Below are 17,501 nucleotides of genomic sequence, written 5' to 3' on the forward strand. Positions count from 1 at the left end.
CCTACCTTCTGTTGTAAGGATGCTTGTCTTTTTTTAAGGCACGTCAACACAACTTGTGATCCAGGCCCCCAGAAGCTCAATCTACCACTTCCCTTTGTTGCCTGTCTAGCGCACTTCTTAGTTGATCTCAGTATCAATGCCCTGAATACTCTGTTCCACCAGTAGAGAGTGTTGCCTGGGCACAACCATACCTCAACAGAATGCAACCCTAGAAGATGCTATTTAGCTATGCCTGAAACCAGTTGCGAGTTTTTATTTGGGCCATAATAGCAACAAGCCAGACATATGGCGCTTACTTACCTTTTAAAATGTTCAACTTCCCGCTCAGTTTCATCCATTTCCACACTGTCTAGGTCAACATCTTTGGGCAAAAACACATCATCTGCAAAAAACACATTGTAAAAACAAGATTATTTTCAATTACCTCTTTTCCCAAGGAAACAAATGGAAACATGCAACCTGAAGTAATTAAGCCTTTTAATCTGGTATAGGATATTTAAGAACTTTGGTCTTTAGAACTTAGCCACATTCTTAAGTTTAAGTTGGGGACTTCTGCAACGTGACCAGTGACCACTGAAAGAGGGCCAGCAAGAGGGACCCTAAGGCAGAGGTGGGGAGCCACCAACCTATTAGGTAACTCTGGTGTGCGGAGTCTTCCATTTTGCCAGGTATTCTCCGCCACAGCAGGAATCTTCTGTTAGGGCCAACAGAAAACTATTGGTTCTTAACCTACCTTCAAATGCAACTGCTGTGCTGGAGGGGAAGGCTGACTCCTCTTTCCTCATGTGCTACAATTTTCCCACCAAAAATCACCCCACCCCCGGGTGACAAATAAGCTTGAAAACAGCTTTCTATTAATGTCAATGGAAGGCTGTTTTCAAGAATGGGGTGAGTGGGAATCTGCATGAAGATCGCACCTGGAGAGAGAAATTACCTTTCCCTTGCCCCAGCTGCAATCTCCATGAAAATCACAGCCCCATCCACCAGCATTTAGGGCGAGGAAAAGAAATTCTCACATGCTTTTTTCAAGCTTAGTTGCTGAATGGAGTATGACTGAGAGAGGAGGGAAGCCAGATTGTGTTGTTCTTTTTTAAAAGTTGGTGCCTATGCACTGGGGGTGTGCTTGTGTGTTGCACAAGATATAATTTCATAAAAAGACTGCTGTACACCTATGACACTGCCTTGTAATGAGTCAGACCATCAGGTCCATCTAGCTTAGTATTGCCTGCACTGACTGGCTGAGGATCCTTGTGGTGTGAGAGAGAGGCCTTTCTCAGCCCCACCTGGAGAGGACAGGGGTTGAAGCAGGGATCTTTCCCATGCAAATCATGTACTCTACCCCTGAGCTACAACACTTCTCAACTAAGCACAGAAGGTGACTTCTCAGTTTCAGTATTATTTCAGATAGTCCTCAATGTGACCGGAGATGTTTTGGAAGCATTAAACTATTTAAAATACACAACTAGCTAATGAAATAGAGGCTTACCAATTGAGGAGTTCCCTTTGTCACTTTTCTTTTTCTTATTTTTCTTGCTCTTGCCTTTCGGCTGTGGAGATTCTTGTAGTAGAAGCTTATTATGCAGCTGTTCATTTGGAAATAAGGAGCCTCTCACAAAAGGTGACTTTGTCACAGGATTAATTGGCTTTGCTTTATTTGTGCTTACTTTTTTCTCCTCTTTTTTGGAGACAGCAAGTGACTGAAGTTCTGCCACTTTTATTTTAGAATTTATTTTGTTTTTTATTTTAGGTGGAGTCTGTATATCAGTTGCTTTGGAAGACTTTTTCAGTCGTTGAGAAAACAGATCATTTATTTGTGTTATCTGCTCTTTGTTGTTATCTTCTGTGTGGTGATGCATTATGTTAAGAAGCAAAGAAAGGGGTTCATGTGATTTCACAGTCATCTCTGTATTGAAAAGCAATTTTGAGTCTCTACCATTTATTGGCTTGGATGGGTCAAAGCACTTTTCATAAACTTGCCCCTGTTCAACATGATCTGCATGTTTAGACAGTGATTCAGATGATGTTTCTATTTCATCAAGGAATTCATTCTGAATGTTTTCTGGGATGTCAGGGGAAGGCTTCGTCCTTACTTGACAATTCTGAGTATGCACCTGTACTTGTTGGCAGTTTGTGCTGGTCCTCTCTTTCTTCTTTTTCTTAATGTCTTGTAACTCTTGTAGTTGTTGTGCCCCTCTATCTTCTGGCTGTCGCTGTTCTAGCAGCTGATGATGGTCCTTTCCTCTAGCTTTGGTTTCAGTGTGGGCCTTTTCTTTTAACTGGGAAGACAACAGTTTACCTTTCTTACAATGGCATGAAGATTCCAAAAACGTATGTTGATGTAGGGCTGGATTCAACTAACTGATCACACCAGCAGAAGCCCATGCAAGGACTTCAACTAGTGCAAGGGGACCTTCTCCCCCTCCCCCTCCCCCAATTGTCTCTGGTTGGGTGGGAAAGCCCTCAAAGCAGCACATGGAGCAAACATTTTCCATCAGGAAATCTGCTTAGCGCTGTATTTAATTCTTCCTGGAGATACAGAAATATAGTTTTGATATAGCTCATATAGCACACACTGGCTGCAATTCAACTAAATTTTACTGAGAGTAGAACCACTGACATTAATGGACCTAACTTAGTTATGTTCATTAATTTCAATTAGTCTACTCAGATATTCCTGCCCACCTAGCAGTTCGAAAGCACGTCAAAGTGCAAATAGATAAATAGGTACTGCTCCGGTGGGAAGGTACACAGCATTTCCGTGTGCTGCTCTGGTTCGCGAGAAGCGGCTTAGTCATGCTGGCCACATGACCCGGAAGCTGTACACTGGCTCCCTTGGCCTATAGAGCGAGATGAGCGCGCAACCCCAGAGTTGTCCATGACTGGACTTTACGGTCAGGGGTACCTTTACCTTTACTTAGATATTAAAGCATTTGAACGGAGTTTGCTCTCCAAAAAGAGTCCAAAGTGGCTTTTAACAGCAACAACAACAGCAACAACAACAGTTTAAACAATCTACTAATAAAAACAAAAACAAAAAGTAACAACGCAACAAAAGTTAAAAACTTAACACCCAAAAGTCATCTCTGAAAATAATTTTGTGAAACATCTTAAAAATAGTATTATCACCACTGAAACACCTTGAGTAGCTCATTTTCATGCCTTTCAATAAATGGCTACCTCAAATACAAGTCTAGGCTTACCTTTTTTTGCTTATGCCTTGCTCTTTTGGCTGTCCGTGAGCTGCTTACTGGCTTAGTCTCAGGGCTGTTTATAAACTGCAGCAAGTCCTCTACTTTTCGATGATCAACAACACTTTCCCTATCTTGTATCAGCTCTGGTTGCCTGGGTTGTCCCTCTTTCTTCTTTGTTAAACGTAAGCGAAGTTTTTCTCTCATTTCAGCATAATTCCTACTAGTTGGTGCTGCTGGTGGCTAACAGAAAATTTATAAACTCATGGTAAATACTGAAAAATCACTTGAATTTTAGCATTCAAAAACAAAGGCAGTTAAAAAGATGTCCACATAGAAGAACTTTGCAAAACACAAATAATCAGGCTTAAGAGGCAACATGGGCAGAGCTGCACAACTCCTTCCAGGCCCTTGAGGGCAACCCAGCGTAGCTGGACTACCCAGGTTAGGAGCTCTAATCAGCACAGGTGGCAGCTGTAGAGACATCCAGCCCTGCCTGGCTGAGGCAGGTACAAATGGGGCAGGGCGACACAGTCGAGGAGGACCAAACGCTGCTGAGGCTTCCTATGGCTGAATTTGGTGCTAAATCTGGGTGAAGGTCTGGTGGGGAAATTGTTTATTTGGAATTGGGATTATTTCTTGGTGTAAAAGGGTTTTTATATTTCCCCTCATATATTGTCTATCAAAGATCCTTTAAAAACCTGCAGTGGTAATTGGCAAAACACCACCCCGACAAGCCTGATCATTTAGGGCTCTCAACTGTGTGAGGAGCATTCACAGATAAGCGAGGCTTCTCAACTACGTAAGTTTATTTTACTCATACAAGGGGCTGGAAGAAATTGTGTGCCCTGCAGGCTTCCTCTACTCATGTTGCCTCTGAAGGTGATCATTCATGCCTGAAGAGGACTCTAGCATAATAATCACAAGTGTTGTAAGAAAATACTTCAGGCCAGACATTAAGCTCCATGTAAATTTACATATGCTAAGATTCAATTGTTGGAACGTCAAAATGTATGTAACAGAAATTTATGCTGCCCTAGTAATGCATTTCGGGACGCGGGTGGCGCTGTGGGTAAAAGCCTCAGCGCCTAGGGCTTGCCGATCGAAAGGTCAGCGGTTCGAATCCCCGCGGCAGGGTGCGCTCCCGTTGTTCGGTCCCAGCGCCTGCCAACCTAGCAGTTCGAAAGCACTCCTGGGTGCAAGTAGATAAATAACTAAACATATAATTCAAACATGTATTTACAACTACAGTTGAACCTTGGAAGTTGAACGGAATCCATTCCAGAAGTCCGTTCGACTTCCAAAATGATCAGAAACGAAAGCACGGCTTCTGATTTGCTGCAGGACTGGAACAGCCACTTCTGGGTTTGCAGTGTTTGGGAGCCAAAATGTTTGAGAACTAAGGTACTCCTGTAATTTTCAAAACTTTAAATTTAAAGTTATGTCTTTGTTGTATTTCTAATTTTGAATTTAAACATAAAAATAGCTACCTATAAAACAGATATAATTGCATATATTTGGGAAGCGGCAGTAGCTAAGTCAGTCAGAGTACATGCAGATGGGCCCAGGTTCAATCTCTGGTATTGTCCGGGAGTAAGTGACAGGGACACCTGGGCAGGAACCCTAGAAAACCACTGTCATTCAGAATAGATAATACTGAACGAGATAGACAAAGTCTGATTGGCTGCAAGGCAGCTTCCTATATGCCAAACACAGTGTCAGTTGGTGGTAGTATACTTCCTATAGCAGATTCATTAGTAAAATATTTCACAACACAGGACTGTAATTGCATACTGGGAGACAGAAGGACAAGTACCTGTTTTTCTCCTTCATTCCCTCACTGCAGCTACCTGAACAGCAACACACTGGTCTATCAGTGCTATCACAGCATAATGAATCCCCTGTCCAACTTGAGTGGAGCAGTAGACCTCTTTCCTGAGCACTGGGAAAAGAGTAGCACTAGGGTATGAGTGCTCCCTCAGTCTCGCTCCCTGGCAGGTCACAATTACAAGGCATCTGCCATTGTTAAAATCCTTTTAATGTCTGGAGATGTAGACTTGATGCAACAAATAAGTCTGCTGCAGAAGCCACTGGGCACAGGCACACTGCTCTCTGCACAAAAATGCCTAGCCTGGCCCAAAGAGATTCAATGTGTCTTTAAGTTAATTTAACACGGCTCACAATAAGTCCTGAAGCTTTCAAAATGATTGCAAGAACATGTAAGAACTTTTTCAGTTGGAGGAGCTTATTCCACTGAAGGTGGGCAGTGATCCCTGCCCCTTTCCCTGATGCAAGGTTGGGTTTCTACTTTCTGGCTTGGGATGGTTTGGCCACTGCATGCCCAAGGGACCTGAAGTGCATTGAGACCACAGCCAAACCAGTAAGCTGCTCACCCATCTATTCCTCTCCAGTGAACGAGAGCGACTCGGGGGTGGGAACACTGCAAAAAGAGACACGGGTGGCCTTTTTCGCTTGCCGCTCTGCAGAGGGGCTCAGTGCCCTTTTGCCAAATATCAGTTGAAGCCAGAAGGCTCCCTGCCTGCCTTTCTGAAGAAGAAAGGCTGTGTGTGCATGTGGACTTCCTTTGCTGTTGGTTGGAGGTGCCCGACTCCAAGTTAAAAGTGAACAAAACAAGGCCAGCCAAATATTGTAGAACTCTGTACGAAGTATTCTAAATAATTAAATGTTTTTCAGCAAGCATATGCATGTACATCTACAGAGATGTAGATTTTAAGTCCCCCTCCCACCCCAGAGCCTCATTTCCTCTCTTCACCATCAGAGAATCATTAAGCTAAGCTAAGGAAAGGACCAAGTCTTTTGATGCAGATAAAACCCATCCATTTATCCATCAGACTTTGGAACACAGGAAGACGTCTTATACCCAGTCAGACCACTGGCCCATCTAGCTCAGTACTGTCTACACTGACTGGCAGTGGCTCTTCAGGGTTGGAGACAGGAGCTTGTCCTAGTCCTCTCTGGAGAAACCAAGAATTCAGACTCAGACCTTCTGCTCAGAAGCAGTGAGTCTCTCCCCCTGCTGTTGACTCTCCACAATGCCTGACATGAAGTGGGAATTACTGTATTTTTCCGTGTATAAGACTGTATTTCCCCCCAAAAAATTTAAAGTTTAAAATTGGGGGTCGTCTTATACACGGAATGTTGCAATTATTTATTTCTGAATTTTGGGCTCAAAAAATAGGGGTCATCTTATACACGGAAAAATATGGTAGTTAATTAAGTCTGGCAACAGCAGTTAATTCAGTACGTTTTACAAAGCCAAAACAACAGTAGAGTGAAATACAAGTGGCAGCACCTAAAAATAAAATCTGTGGTGGATTACTTACTCCTCCATGACCAAAGAATTCACAGTAGCAACAGTCACAGTATTTTCCTTCTTTTTGGTTTGTGGATGTTGAGGTACTAGAGCTATGCTCTGAGCAGCTATCTTCATCTTGGCTCTCCTCACCATCATACTGTGGATGGTTATATACACGGCTGTTCTCACAATGATGGCCTTCACAGTCAGGATCACTACAATAAAGCAGAAAACTGATATTTTAATCCAGTTTCTTAAATCAGTCTAGAAAGCAACAGGAAAACAATCAACCAAGTATAACACTACATGCATATGATGAGGTGGGTCCTATTCTATATACTGGTGCCAACTCTAGGGGGCTCTGGGTGCCAGGGCACCCACAATTTTTTGAGGGTGCTGAGCACCCCCATCGCGCAGCTCTGATGCAACTTCCGGTTTCTACCAGAAGTCGTGTTGGAGGCCTGTAGCGACCTCTGAAGTGATGTACAAGACCCCGTGAAGCCTTGGAAGCGACTAATAAAGTCCCTGATAAGGAGAATTGGCAATTAAAAATGATAGAATATTCAGAGTTAGCAGGTCTAACAAGTAAAATAAGAGAGCAAGAAGATCTAGCATACAAAGAGTTGTTGAATTTTTGTGTGGAGAATTTGGAAAATAACTGTAAACAAGTGAAAATGCTAGCAGGATTAAGGTAAATTCAACAGTATAATATATAATAAAGGAAGAATAAGGAGAGGAAGTGAACTAGATGGATATATAAGAATATGCAGGAATGGTGGGAAGAATAAAAGGAACCAGGGAAGGGGAAGAAGAGAAGTCATTTAATGTTTTTATTAAAAGAAAGATATTAACAGTGGAAATGTATATTTGAATGTGATTTTGCCAAAGTAATAATGAAAATTATAAATAAAATAATAAAAAAAGAAAAGAAACCAGAAGTCGTGAGGCCCTGTGAGGTCTCAGAAGCAACATCTAAGGCTCTGCCAGGTCTCTGAACACGACTTCCAGTATAAACCGGAGGTTGTGTCAGAGATCTCACAAGGCCTCGTGTGACCTTCAAGGCCCTGCAAGCACAGCTGTGGCGTCGGAGTCATAACATGACGTCATGATGTCACATTATACTGCGGGTGCCATTGGGCACCCATAATCTGGGACCCAAGTCGGCACCCCTGATTTCACAATACCTTTTGTTACAATATGTCTATAAATGCTTGACCCCAGAGAGACACACTGCTCTCTCTTTGTTCCCAAGTTGTACTGCTGCTTTCCACCAGTCCCAAATCCCTTCCCTGAACTGTGTGTCTTGCATCCTGAAATCATGGTCCTTTCTCTCACATTCCATCAACGTGCAAGTGAAAGGATAAGCAAATAATCTCCTTCTCCTCAAACCCTATTTGTACAGTGCCCTTCATTCAAAGATCACAGGGCGGATCACAACAGAAAAATACAAAACGAAGACCAACCGGTCAGTAGTCACTTAATTTTCCGAATCCAGGGAGGGTTTCTTGAGGAATGGTTTCACCACTGCAGGCAGGGGCTACCTCCTCTTGCAGGGAGGCATTACTCACCTCCCTGGCCTACCCAGCTGTCCCCTCCCTGCTAGTTTTTATCAGGCAGGAGGGGCAATGGTCCAGAGCATGAACCACTTGTCCACATCCTTCAGTCTTACTAACTGAAACTCATCCGGCACAACAAGACCAGACAGTGCCCTGGACAGCCTTTGAGATTCGTTGTAACAGCATAGTCAAGGTCATAGTGGATACAAGGGGTTTTATCCTCCAAATACTTTGTAAACAAGTTACAGCAAGCTGCCCTCAGTTCTGCCACCTCCTTTGGGTCAGACTGTAAGTGGCCCTGCACTAGCCAGAAAAGCTCCGCCAGATGGCACAATGAGGATGCAATGGAGGAAACCAAGTCTGCCTTCTTTGCTGCCTTCTCTGCCACTAGGTTAGCTCAGTGATTAGCCCTCACCAGCGTTAGATTGCATTCAATCAGATCTTTCCTCCACACATGTTCAAGCTGCTTCCCAGCTTGTTTCCTTGTTCTATGCTCTGGAATATACCAAAGAATCAAGTGGGAGAGGGTGCTCAGAGATAATCGTATCAATGGCCTGAGCCATTTGTATGTTCCAGGGGTCAACCACGGCACCAATCATATCAGCTGGAAAAAACCCCGAACTGTATGGAAACCCAATGGATCCATCATCCCTCAAGGTCAGAGCATCCTAATAGGTCCCTCTGCCTCTGCAGAGAAAAGGTGCTGAAAGCTAAATCTCAACAGAAAGTGATCTCACCATGGCAAGGGATTGATGTCAATATCGCCCACTTTCATATCACCCTCTTCCTGCCCCGTTGAGAATACAAGTTCCAGAGTGCGGCCTGCCATGTGTTGGGCCAGTGACATGTTGGGCCAGTCCCACTGTCATCATGGCAGCCATGAAGTCCTGAGCCACCCCACAGCTAGTCGCCTCAGCATGGATGCTGATGTCTCTCAGAACCAGCCGTCTGGGAGTCATCCACACCACCTCTGAGACCAGGTCTGTCAGCTCAGTGAGGTGGGCAGTAACCCAGCAGAACCCTTATCTATCCGAACTGTCCAGTGTCAGGAACGGTACTGCAACTATTCCCATTTTGTCCAAGTCAAAGCTGAACTGCACAGCAGTGGCACCAACTGACCTCACTATCCCTCCTTCTCCCACCCACCCCACTTTCTGTGAGAGCCTCATAATTGCTGTTTAAGTAGTTTCAATTTTTCTAAAGAAGTTTATTTGTGGACTCGTTTCTGTTTCTCCCTGGGTACCTTACAAGGGCACATCACTTCCCCAGACTAAATATTCTAAATGTTACCCATGCCACTGGATCCTTGGAATTCTTTTTGTATGTTAGCAGGACCATACTCCACCAGACTGACATCAGTCTGGAATATGACCAGGGATGCATTGAGAACAGTATTCCCCTATTTGAGCAAATTCCTCTAAGCATTCATGTTCACAAGAGCTTATTCCTTGAAATAGCCTGCAGATGTGTTTACACACATTTCCTGAGTAAGCTTGCTAACAGCTGGAAGGCAAGTCTTTTGTACCCAACAGCAGATACGGCGTGAAGAATGCAGAGTCCATTAGGGACTCAGACATTCGTACCCAGATATTAGGGATATGCCTCAAGATAAAGAAAAAAGGAATGCAAATGGACAGAAAAATAATAATAATAATACGGATTTCAACCACTTTTTGGGTGCAACACTACTACATATTTTGGCTGGTCTTATTAATTTTACATGACTTTTAGCAATGTTGGAATGGGTTTATTTGATTAGGGTTCTGTATTTTTAGCTACCGTGATGCTTTTCTAAGAAAAATTGTGGGATAAAAATATAAAGAACATAAGGAATGAATCAATATATAGATCAGCAATTCCATACCATAGCAGCAGCTCTGACACATTTATCTTGCTTTTTAATTAAGGCAAAGAACAAATGTTATATGGTTACTTGTACTAACACTGTGGCTTTAACTGATTTGAGAATCATAGGATGATGTTGTTATTAAATTATAATTAACAATAATAACAATGAATTAATGGCTTCCATTTCCATTCTGCGCCAGGAATAGATCCTTCCTCAACATCATGGGAGTCGCAGATGAAGATGAAAGAGAATGGTGGGGGTTAAACTGTTCTCTGCATTCCTCTCAGGGTTTGGGAGGAACGGGCTTTTTTCACCTGCAGTTTGCCCTGTGGTCTGGCACTCACTTCCCCAGGCAATGCGAAGGCAGGCAAAGGCACTGGGTGCAGGAGCACTCCATCTGTCGATGTTAGAGAAGTAAGACATAAATGCTAACTGAGAATTAACCTTGCCTTCAGCTTTTATATAACAAAGCTTGCTTGGCATAAGAACAGTCATAATGTATTTCTAAAATCCATTTTACTCTTCTGAGTGACCCTGTTAGTTTCACAACATTAAGCAAGTTTTTATTTAAAAATAGATGACAGTTGAAACTGTTTCTTTAGCAAGCTTCACTAGCAAGAAACCACAAGACTTGTTTTTGCCAATTTTGAAGAAGGTACCCTTTGCAAGCAACAAATGTTTCCTCTTGGTCAACCCTCTTGATGATTGCAGCTTGTTTTGCAGACCCTTTAAGAATTTGCTTTGCTGTTTGCTCAATTGTCAGTCTCTCTTTGTGGTGTGAACCAGAGAGGACTGGCTATTTCAGCTGAAATAAATTAGGTGTTGTACCTATCCATTTTGTCCTGACTCCTCTTTCCTGGTAGAGATTTTGGCTGCTCATCCAAGGAAGAACCTCAGCTGCAAGTTTTCTGCAACACCGAAACCCCCTGACTCCATTCCTGGAAGCAGAGGTTAGCCTGCTAATTGAATGTTAATTGGAGATTAAAGTAAAGGCGTGTGCTAGAAGAGATGAGTTTACAAACTGTAGGACAACCCAGCTGCATGGATTAAAGGTATGAACTGAGCAGCTAATATTTCATTTGGTGCCAGAGATGGTGGAAGGAGGGGAGCCCATGGTTGGCTTATTAAAAGAAAAATTATATATATTTATGATTTGGCAACCCTCCTCAGAATGCAAGTAAAAATATAAATGTACAAGTGAGGTTGGAAGAAACTGGATTATTAAAATGGAATTTAACAACAAAAATGGAAACTGTGTGTGACCTGAAACAAAAGGAAGGACTATGTTGGAAATATAAAGCCAACCCCACCCACCTTCTACTAGCTACAAAGGAAAGTGGAAAAAAGACTGAGAGGACTTGGATTTAATGTAACTTTGAAGGATAATTAGCCATAAATTATCAGCTGTAAGGAATCATATACCACTCTTCCCAAGCTGAGAAAAAAATGGCGAGAACAGTTTATTTACTGGGACAGAGAGGCTCCAGGAAGCTGCTGTTTGTGTTCTCTGTGCAAAGCAACAAATAGCAATGCAGAGACTTTTGGAAAACAATGGAACAACAGCTCCACCCAAATCATGATGGGTAACAGCAACAGTTGGAGGAAAGAAAGACATAGCATCATATATGGACAAGAAGAAAGATACTGGACAAAGTAATTGCCACATGCAGGAAAGAACAATGACAACACTTACAAGTTCCTCACTTGCAGTTTTATAAATTATTTAATGTAACAATATGAATAGAAATCATTAAGACTGCAGCTGTTTTATAAGGGTTTATCGTTATAACTGGAATGTAACTGAAATTAGTGAGATTTTGGAACACATAAAATAAAATAAAATCAGGAAGCCATCAAATCTAGCACGTGGGGGGCACTTTAATTAAAATGTATAATTTGGGATTTGAATAATTTGTATTAATAACTGTATTAATTGGATATGAATTGGTATTGTTATAATGTGGCTATTATTGGAATAATATTGGAAAACTAATAAAAAAATATTTTTTGAAAAAACCAATGAATTAACAAGCAAATAAATTCTAAAGGCACCGAGAATAATAACAATAACAATAACAATTTATTATTTATACGCTGCCCATCTGGCTGGGTTTCCTCAACCACTCTGGGCAGCTCCCAACAGAATTAAAAGCACAATAAAACATCAAACATTAAAAACCTCCCTAAACAGGGCTGCTTTCAGATGTCTTCTAAAAGTCAGATAGTTGTTTACAGTGGTACCTTGGGTTAAGTACTTAATTCGTTCTGGAGGTCCGTTCTTAACCTGAAGCACCACTTTAGCTAATGGGGCCTCCTGCCGCTGCCGCTGCACGATTTCTGTTCTCATCCTGAAGCAAAGTTCTTAACCTGAAGCACTATTTCTGGGTTAGCAGAGTCTGTAACCTGAAGCGTCTGTAACCTGAAGCGTATGTAACCCGAGGTACCACTGTATTTCCTTGACATCTGGTGGGAGGGGATTCCACAGGGCGGGCACCACCACCAAGAAGGCCCTCTGCCTGGTTCCCTGTAACCTCACTGTGCTCGGAAACGTACTGGGAGCCAATGTAGGTCTTTCAGGACCAGTGTTATATGGTCTCGGCGTCCATGTATTAATCACATCTTTCGGCCATGTTGTGGTTTTTAAATTTCTATTTTTAAATAAAAATGTAAAGACAAACAAAATCTCACCTGCAAACACTTGATGGAGCACTAATTAAGCTCTCTGTGGTTGAAAGAGGTGGAACTGTCATGGGATAAAGACCTGAATGGGAATCCACAAAGCTGGGTGCAGTTGTGGTAACTCTGGAGAAAGATGAAGCATTAGGACTTGGCAGATGGGGAGCAGAAGCTGGAGGAAGCACAACAGGAGAAAGGAAAGGAAGTGGCACAAAATTTGTGGGATTTTGAGGTGCAGCCAATGCAGAACATCTGTGATCCTCTGAACTGATATTGTGGAATACATCACCTAAATACAAGAAAGAAAAGTTACCTCATATTCTCAACGTTAACAATGTCTTCATTTCATTGGCAGTCATTTCTGAAATCTGAATAGAATTTATAATCTAGTTTTTTTAAAAAATGCAACCATGGATAAAATATTTCGCAATCAGTTGGTTTTTAAAAGAGGCAATTTAATAAATATTTGTAATTTAAAATAATTGCCAAATGGCATCTTAAAGCCAAAGCCTCACGCAATCAATTCACTTGTTTGCATGCCTGTTGGATGGTATCTCTCAGCACAGAGATAACTGAAATGAACTTCACTTATATGAGTATTCTGGGCACAATTCTATATTCCAAGTTTGAAGAGAGAGAGAGGGTGACATTACAAAGCTATCTTATAAGACATATGATGCAGCAAGGGGCAGAGTCATTTGGGCAGGGACAGGAGACTGACATACAGTTGAGAGCAGAGAAGCAGAGGGAAAGGCTATGGAGGATGCTGAAAGGGTTATTTTATTCTGAGTTTGGGAGCAAACAGGAACCTGTATAAGAAATATACGTAGAAAGGAACTTGGGAAGAAAGTTTGGTCTTAGGCATACTTCATTTCACATGGTAATGGAACATGTAAGCAGAATTATCTGACAGGCTGTCTATCAAATACTGTGACTTATGTATGCTTGGCTCTATGAGTGAACACCAGAGAAAATTCCTTTTGTCTCCATTCCCACATTTCAACCATTTACAAATCCTAATGATGGTAAAGTTTTACATTGAGATTTTACTGCAAGTCAATGTAATTTATGCAATTTAGTGTCATTCCTCTTTTGTAAACATAGGACAGATAAAGAAATCCTCAGATTACAGGTTAGAGAAGAAAGATCAGAACTAAACTATTGAGACTCTTCTAACACATTTTCTGGAAAATAATTTTCCTGAAAATGCAAGGTTTCTAGTGACTGAACAAATTACTTCTACTTAAAAAGTGCAAAGTCCTCACATTTTACTCTGTTAGCAAGAAGCCTATTGGATTTTTACTTTACAAACTGTAACCCCTAATGAGCTGCATGAAACTTTTGATCTGCTGGCACTTTTATAGCATCTGTTTTTAGTTACAGGCTATCTCTTAAAAGTGATTATTATTTTAAGGATGTGATTGTTGCAGATGATATGAACGCAAGCATAGCCTGAAGTGGTAGCCATCCAGTCTTTGGGCTGGTGAAAGATAAGCTGGCGAGCCGTGTAGATGGCCTTGTCATATTACATATTTGTTTGTCACTTAAATGGTTCCTTTTTTATTTATAAAAAGTTAAGACTGTAAGTTGGTGTAATGGTATGCGAGTAGTAATGTGTTTTGTAGAAAGTTTGTTATGGAGTTGTAGCAGGAGGCATTTCCCTTATCATCAACTTAATATGGAATTCACACAGAAAATATACCAAAGAACCAGAAATTAAAGGTAAAGGTACCCCTGCCCGTACGGGCCAGTCTTGACAGACTCTAGGGTTGTGCGCCCATCTCACTCTAGAGGCCGGGGGCCAGCGCTGTCCGGAGACACTTCCGGGTCACGTTGCCAGCGTGACATCGCTGCTCTGGCGAGCCAGCGCAGCACACGGAAATGCTGTTTACCTTCCCGCTAGTAAGCGGTCCCTATTTATCTACTTGCACCCGGGGGTGCTTTCGAACTGCTAGGTTGGCAGGCGCTGGGACCGAGCAACGGGAGCGCACCCCGCCGCGGGGATTCGAACCGCCGACCTTTCGATCAGCAAGCCCTAGGCGCTGAGGCTTTTACCCACAGCGCCACCCGCGTCCTAACCAGAAATTAATTACACATAAAACTTTAAAAAAACAACAACCCTGGGTGTAGGTGAAAAGCACTTTCACTAGTACTCTGTTTAGAACATTGTAAAAGTTTATCTGTATGTTTGGTTATTAACTATTTCATGCACTGATATTTGAGAGCACAGTACAAGTATTGTTTTCAGATGTGATTGGGTCTTATGTTTCCATTTGTTGTTGTAAAAGAAGACTCATATTGGCAGACATTTACTAGAAACAGGGACTTTTCAGTTGTGGGGCCAACCTTTAGCATACCCTCCCAAGAGAGGCCCACTAAAGTCAGATCTAGATGCAAAGTCAAGCACCAGATCTTTCCAACAACTTCTGGGTTCAACTGAAATTGTTTCTTTTGTTTTAGCTCTGCTTTTATTTTGGTTTGCTCTTGTCCATTTTTCCCCCTTTGGCTGTCAGTTCTAGGTTTCTTGTTACCTATGTTTGCCCTCTTCCTTTTTTCCTCTGCTAGCTCTTGTGTGAGATTTAAATGTTAGAAAATAAGAACCAGTCGGATCAGTTCTAAGGCCCAAAGTCCAGCATTGTCTTCACACAGTGGCCAAGCAGATGCTTATGGGAACCTTAGCACAGCAGCACTCTCCTCGTCATAGGGGAATTGTCTCCCTTGGGAGGTGGTGGGCAGTCTTCCCTTTGAGGTTTTAAAGCAGAGATTGGATGGCCAAATGTCTTGGATGCTTTAGCTGAGATTCCTGCATTGCAGGTGGTTGGACTAGACAACTCTATGATTCTATGACTTGTAACTGCTTAAAAAGGTTTATGTAAGCTGCTTTGGGAACTCTGTTGGCTAATAAGCAGGATAACAAGTGTATTTAATATTTACCTAGTGATGATGATCTTTTAGATGAAACTTTAAACTGGTTGTTGCTTGACTGTACTGTGGTAGCAGTGCATGAAACTGAAGAGGTTGCTGAAGATGTTGCCATCACTACTTTTTTAGTGTCCATAAAAGACGCATCTTGACAATGATACAGACATTTTTTCTTTAAAATATTTTCCCTCTTTTTGCTCTCAGTTATTACCATTCCTTCATTTCTAGATGTTACGGGAAGTACATTAGGTATCAGTTCTGAAAGAGCTGCTGCTGCTGCAGCACTTCCTTTAAATTGAAGAAAGAGACAAACTAGTTCAGTTGTTTAGCATTATTAACATTGCATTAATGTCACCTAGATGGGTATAGGGCGACACACACACACACTTTAAATACCGCTCTAAACCCAGCAGTCTCAGGGTGGTTCACAGAGTATGTCTGGAATGAATGAAAGCTAAAGACTTCTTATGCTATCAGCTGTAAAACAGATATGTATAATCAGAAATATGTTTAGAATTGGTATTATTCCGTTTAAAACTTTAAGTAATGTAATAATTCATTGTAATCTCAAGAGCAATTTCAGGTTAATAGTTTTATACACAGAACCACTATCCAAAACCTCTCTTGGTATTTACAAGCACCGTGTAAACCATCCCAAGGCAGTAATAAAATTCATTATACCATAAACCATTAAACTACAATCTATAAAGCACTAAAACATTTAAAAATATGATAGCAGAGCATTTATTGGAGGGCTGTGCTATTCTTATTAAAGAACCATGATGCAACATATTTATATGTTAAAGAACTTTTTTTTAAATGTACATGAGGTAAGAAGCAAACTATAGCCGGAACCCCTGTCTTTGATGCTGGTTTGTTTTATTCAACACCTTCAGCCAGAAGTGCAGGTAAAACAAACACATTAGGAATATATTGCATTTTGATGCGGAGCCTGAGTTCTTCTCAAAAAAACAAAGAAGTTCAGGCTATAAGTTCTGTTGCTTATGCAGTTAAAACAGCAGAACCCATGCACAAAAGAGAGGAATCAACAGGCTTAGGGAAACCTTAACGTGTGCAGAACTACAAAAATATTTTAGGACAAAGAAACCCCAGCAGCCCAATGAGAACTGAGCATGCTCAGTGGCCATAGAATGATGGCTGACTGGGGAACGGGAACAGAAGAGGGGTGGAATACAGGAGCTACAATACAACATTTTGCAGGTCCACTAGTTTTACTATACAAGCAGCGACAATTTCACATGGGGGTTCTGTTTCCGGCCCCTGCAAGCAGTAATGGAGTGCACCCTGTCCTGCCCCCCCCCCCATTACTTCTGGGTCAACAAGGACCCACACGTTAGCAATCACGCCCAAAGAGTGATTGCTGAAGCCCAAAGATTTCTGACAATACTAGTGCACTTGTAAATATCACAAATCAAATGGGTACCTGTATTTGATCCCTCTTTCCCTATTGCCCCAATTGGAATCAGACAGTAAATCTAATTCAGTCAAGGGCCTTTCTAGAACATCCAGAATCAAACTGCCGCTTTTCAGAGTAAAGCAGAATTATACTCTCACCAGGAAGTTCCTCTTGTAAAGAGGTGGAGGCATTCCAGTTTTTCTCATTCATGACTTCCGATTCCCAGATGCTTAAAAATTTAGAACTCTTCCAGTCTGTGGTACTTTCAAAACCATTTGGATAGATATTATCTTGGAATGGTGTACTGAGTGCTTGCTGATTGTTTCCGTTATTCTGAACCAGCGCCTACAACAAGAGCACTTTCTAATTAGTCTTCTGCTTGTTTACATCCACTCCAAAATTATTAGGCACATACAAGGGAAAATGATGCACTGAGTCATGTTGCTCTGAAAATACCATTATACAACAGCTGCATTCAGACATCATGGTAAGCCACGGTTTATAATGACCAGAATGAGCCTATGCAGTCCTTGGGCTCATGAGCCTTCCCTCTAGCATGACAACAAGGTGTTTGAAA

General features: G+C 41.8%; 1 protein-coding gene across 12 annotated transcripts in view; it reads right to left on the bottom strand.

The window, feature by feature from the left end:
• The window catches only part of FAM193A (family with sequence similarity 193 member A), a 50,584-nt gene that overhangs the window by 4,502 nt on the left and 28,581 nt on the right, over positions 1–17,501 (bottom strand). For 10 of the 12 annotated variants that reach the window (XM_028738280.2, XM_028738279.2, XM_028738277.2 and 7 more), the window contains 7 exons: positions 17,083–17,269; positions 15,520–15,795; positions 12,598–12,874; positions 6,533–6,719; positions 3,201–3,431; positions 1,487–2,276; positions 301–382 (listed from right to left, as the gene is read on the bottom strand). In XM_028738280.2, the coding sequence (XP_028594113.2) occupies positions 301–382; positions 1,487–2,276; positions 3,201–3,431; positions 6,533–6,719; positions 12,598–12,874; positions 15,520–15,795; positions 17,083–17,269 (2,030 nt within the window). The remainder of the gene's footprint in view (positions 1–300; positions 383–1,486; positions 2,277–3,200; positions 3,432–6,532; positions 6,720–12,597; positions 12,875–15,519; positions 15,796–17,082; positions 17,270–17,501) is intronic. The other 2 variants (XM_028738288.2, XM_028738286.2) reach the window with 2 other exon arrangements.

This window comes from Podarcis muralis, chromosome 8, assembly GCF_964188315.1.
Source record: "Podarcis muralis chromosome 8, rPodMur119.hap1.1, whole genome shotgun sequence".
Lineage (NCBI taxonomy): Eukaryota > Metazoa > Chordata > Lepidosauria > Squamata > Lacertidae > Podarcis > Podarcis muralis.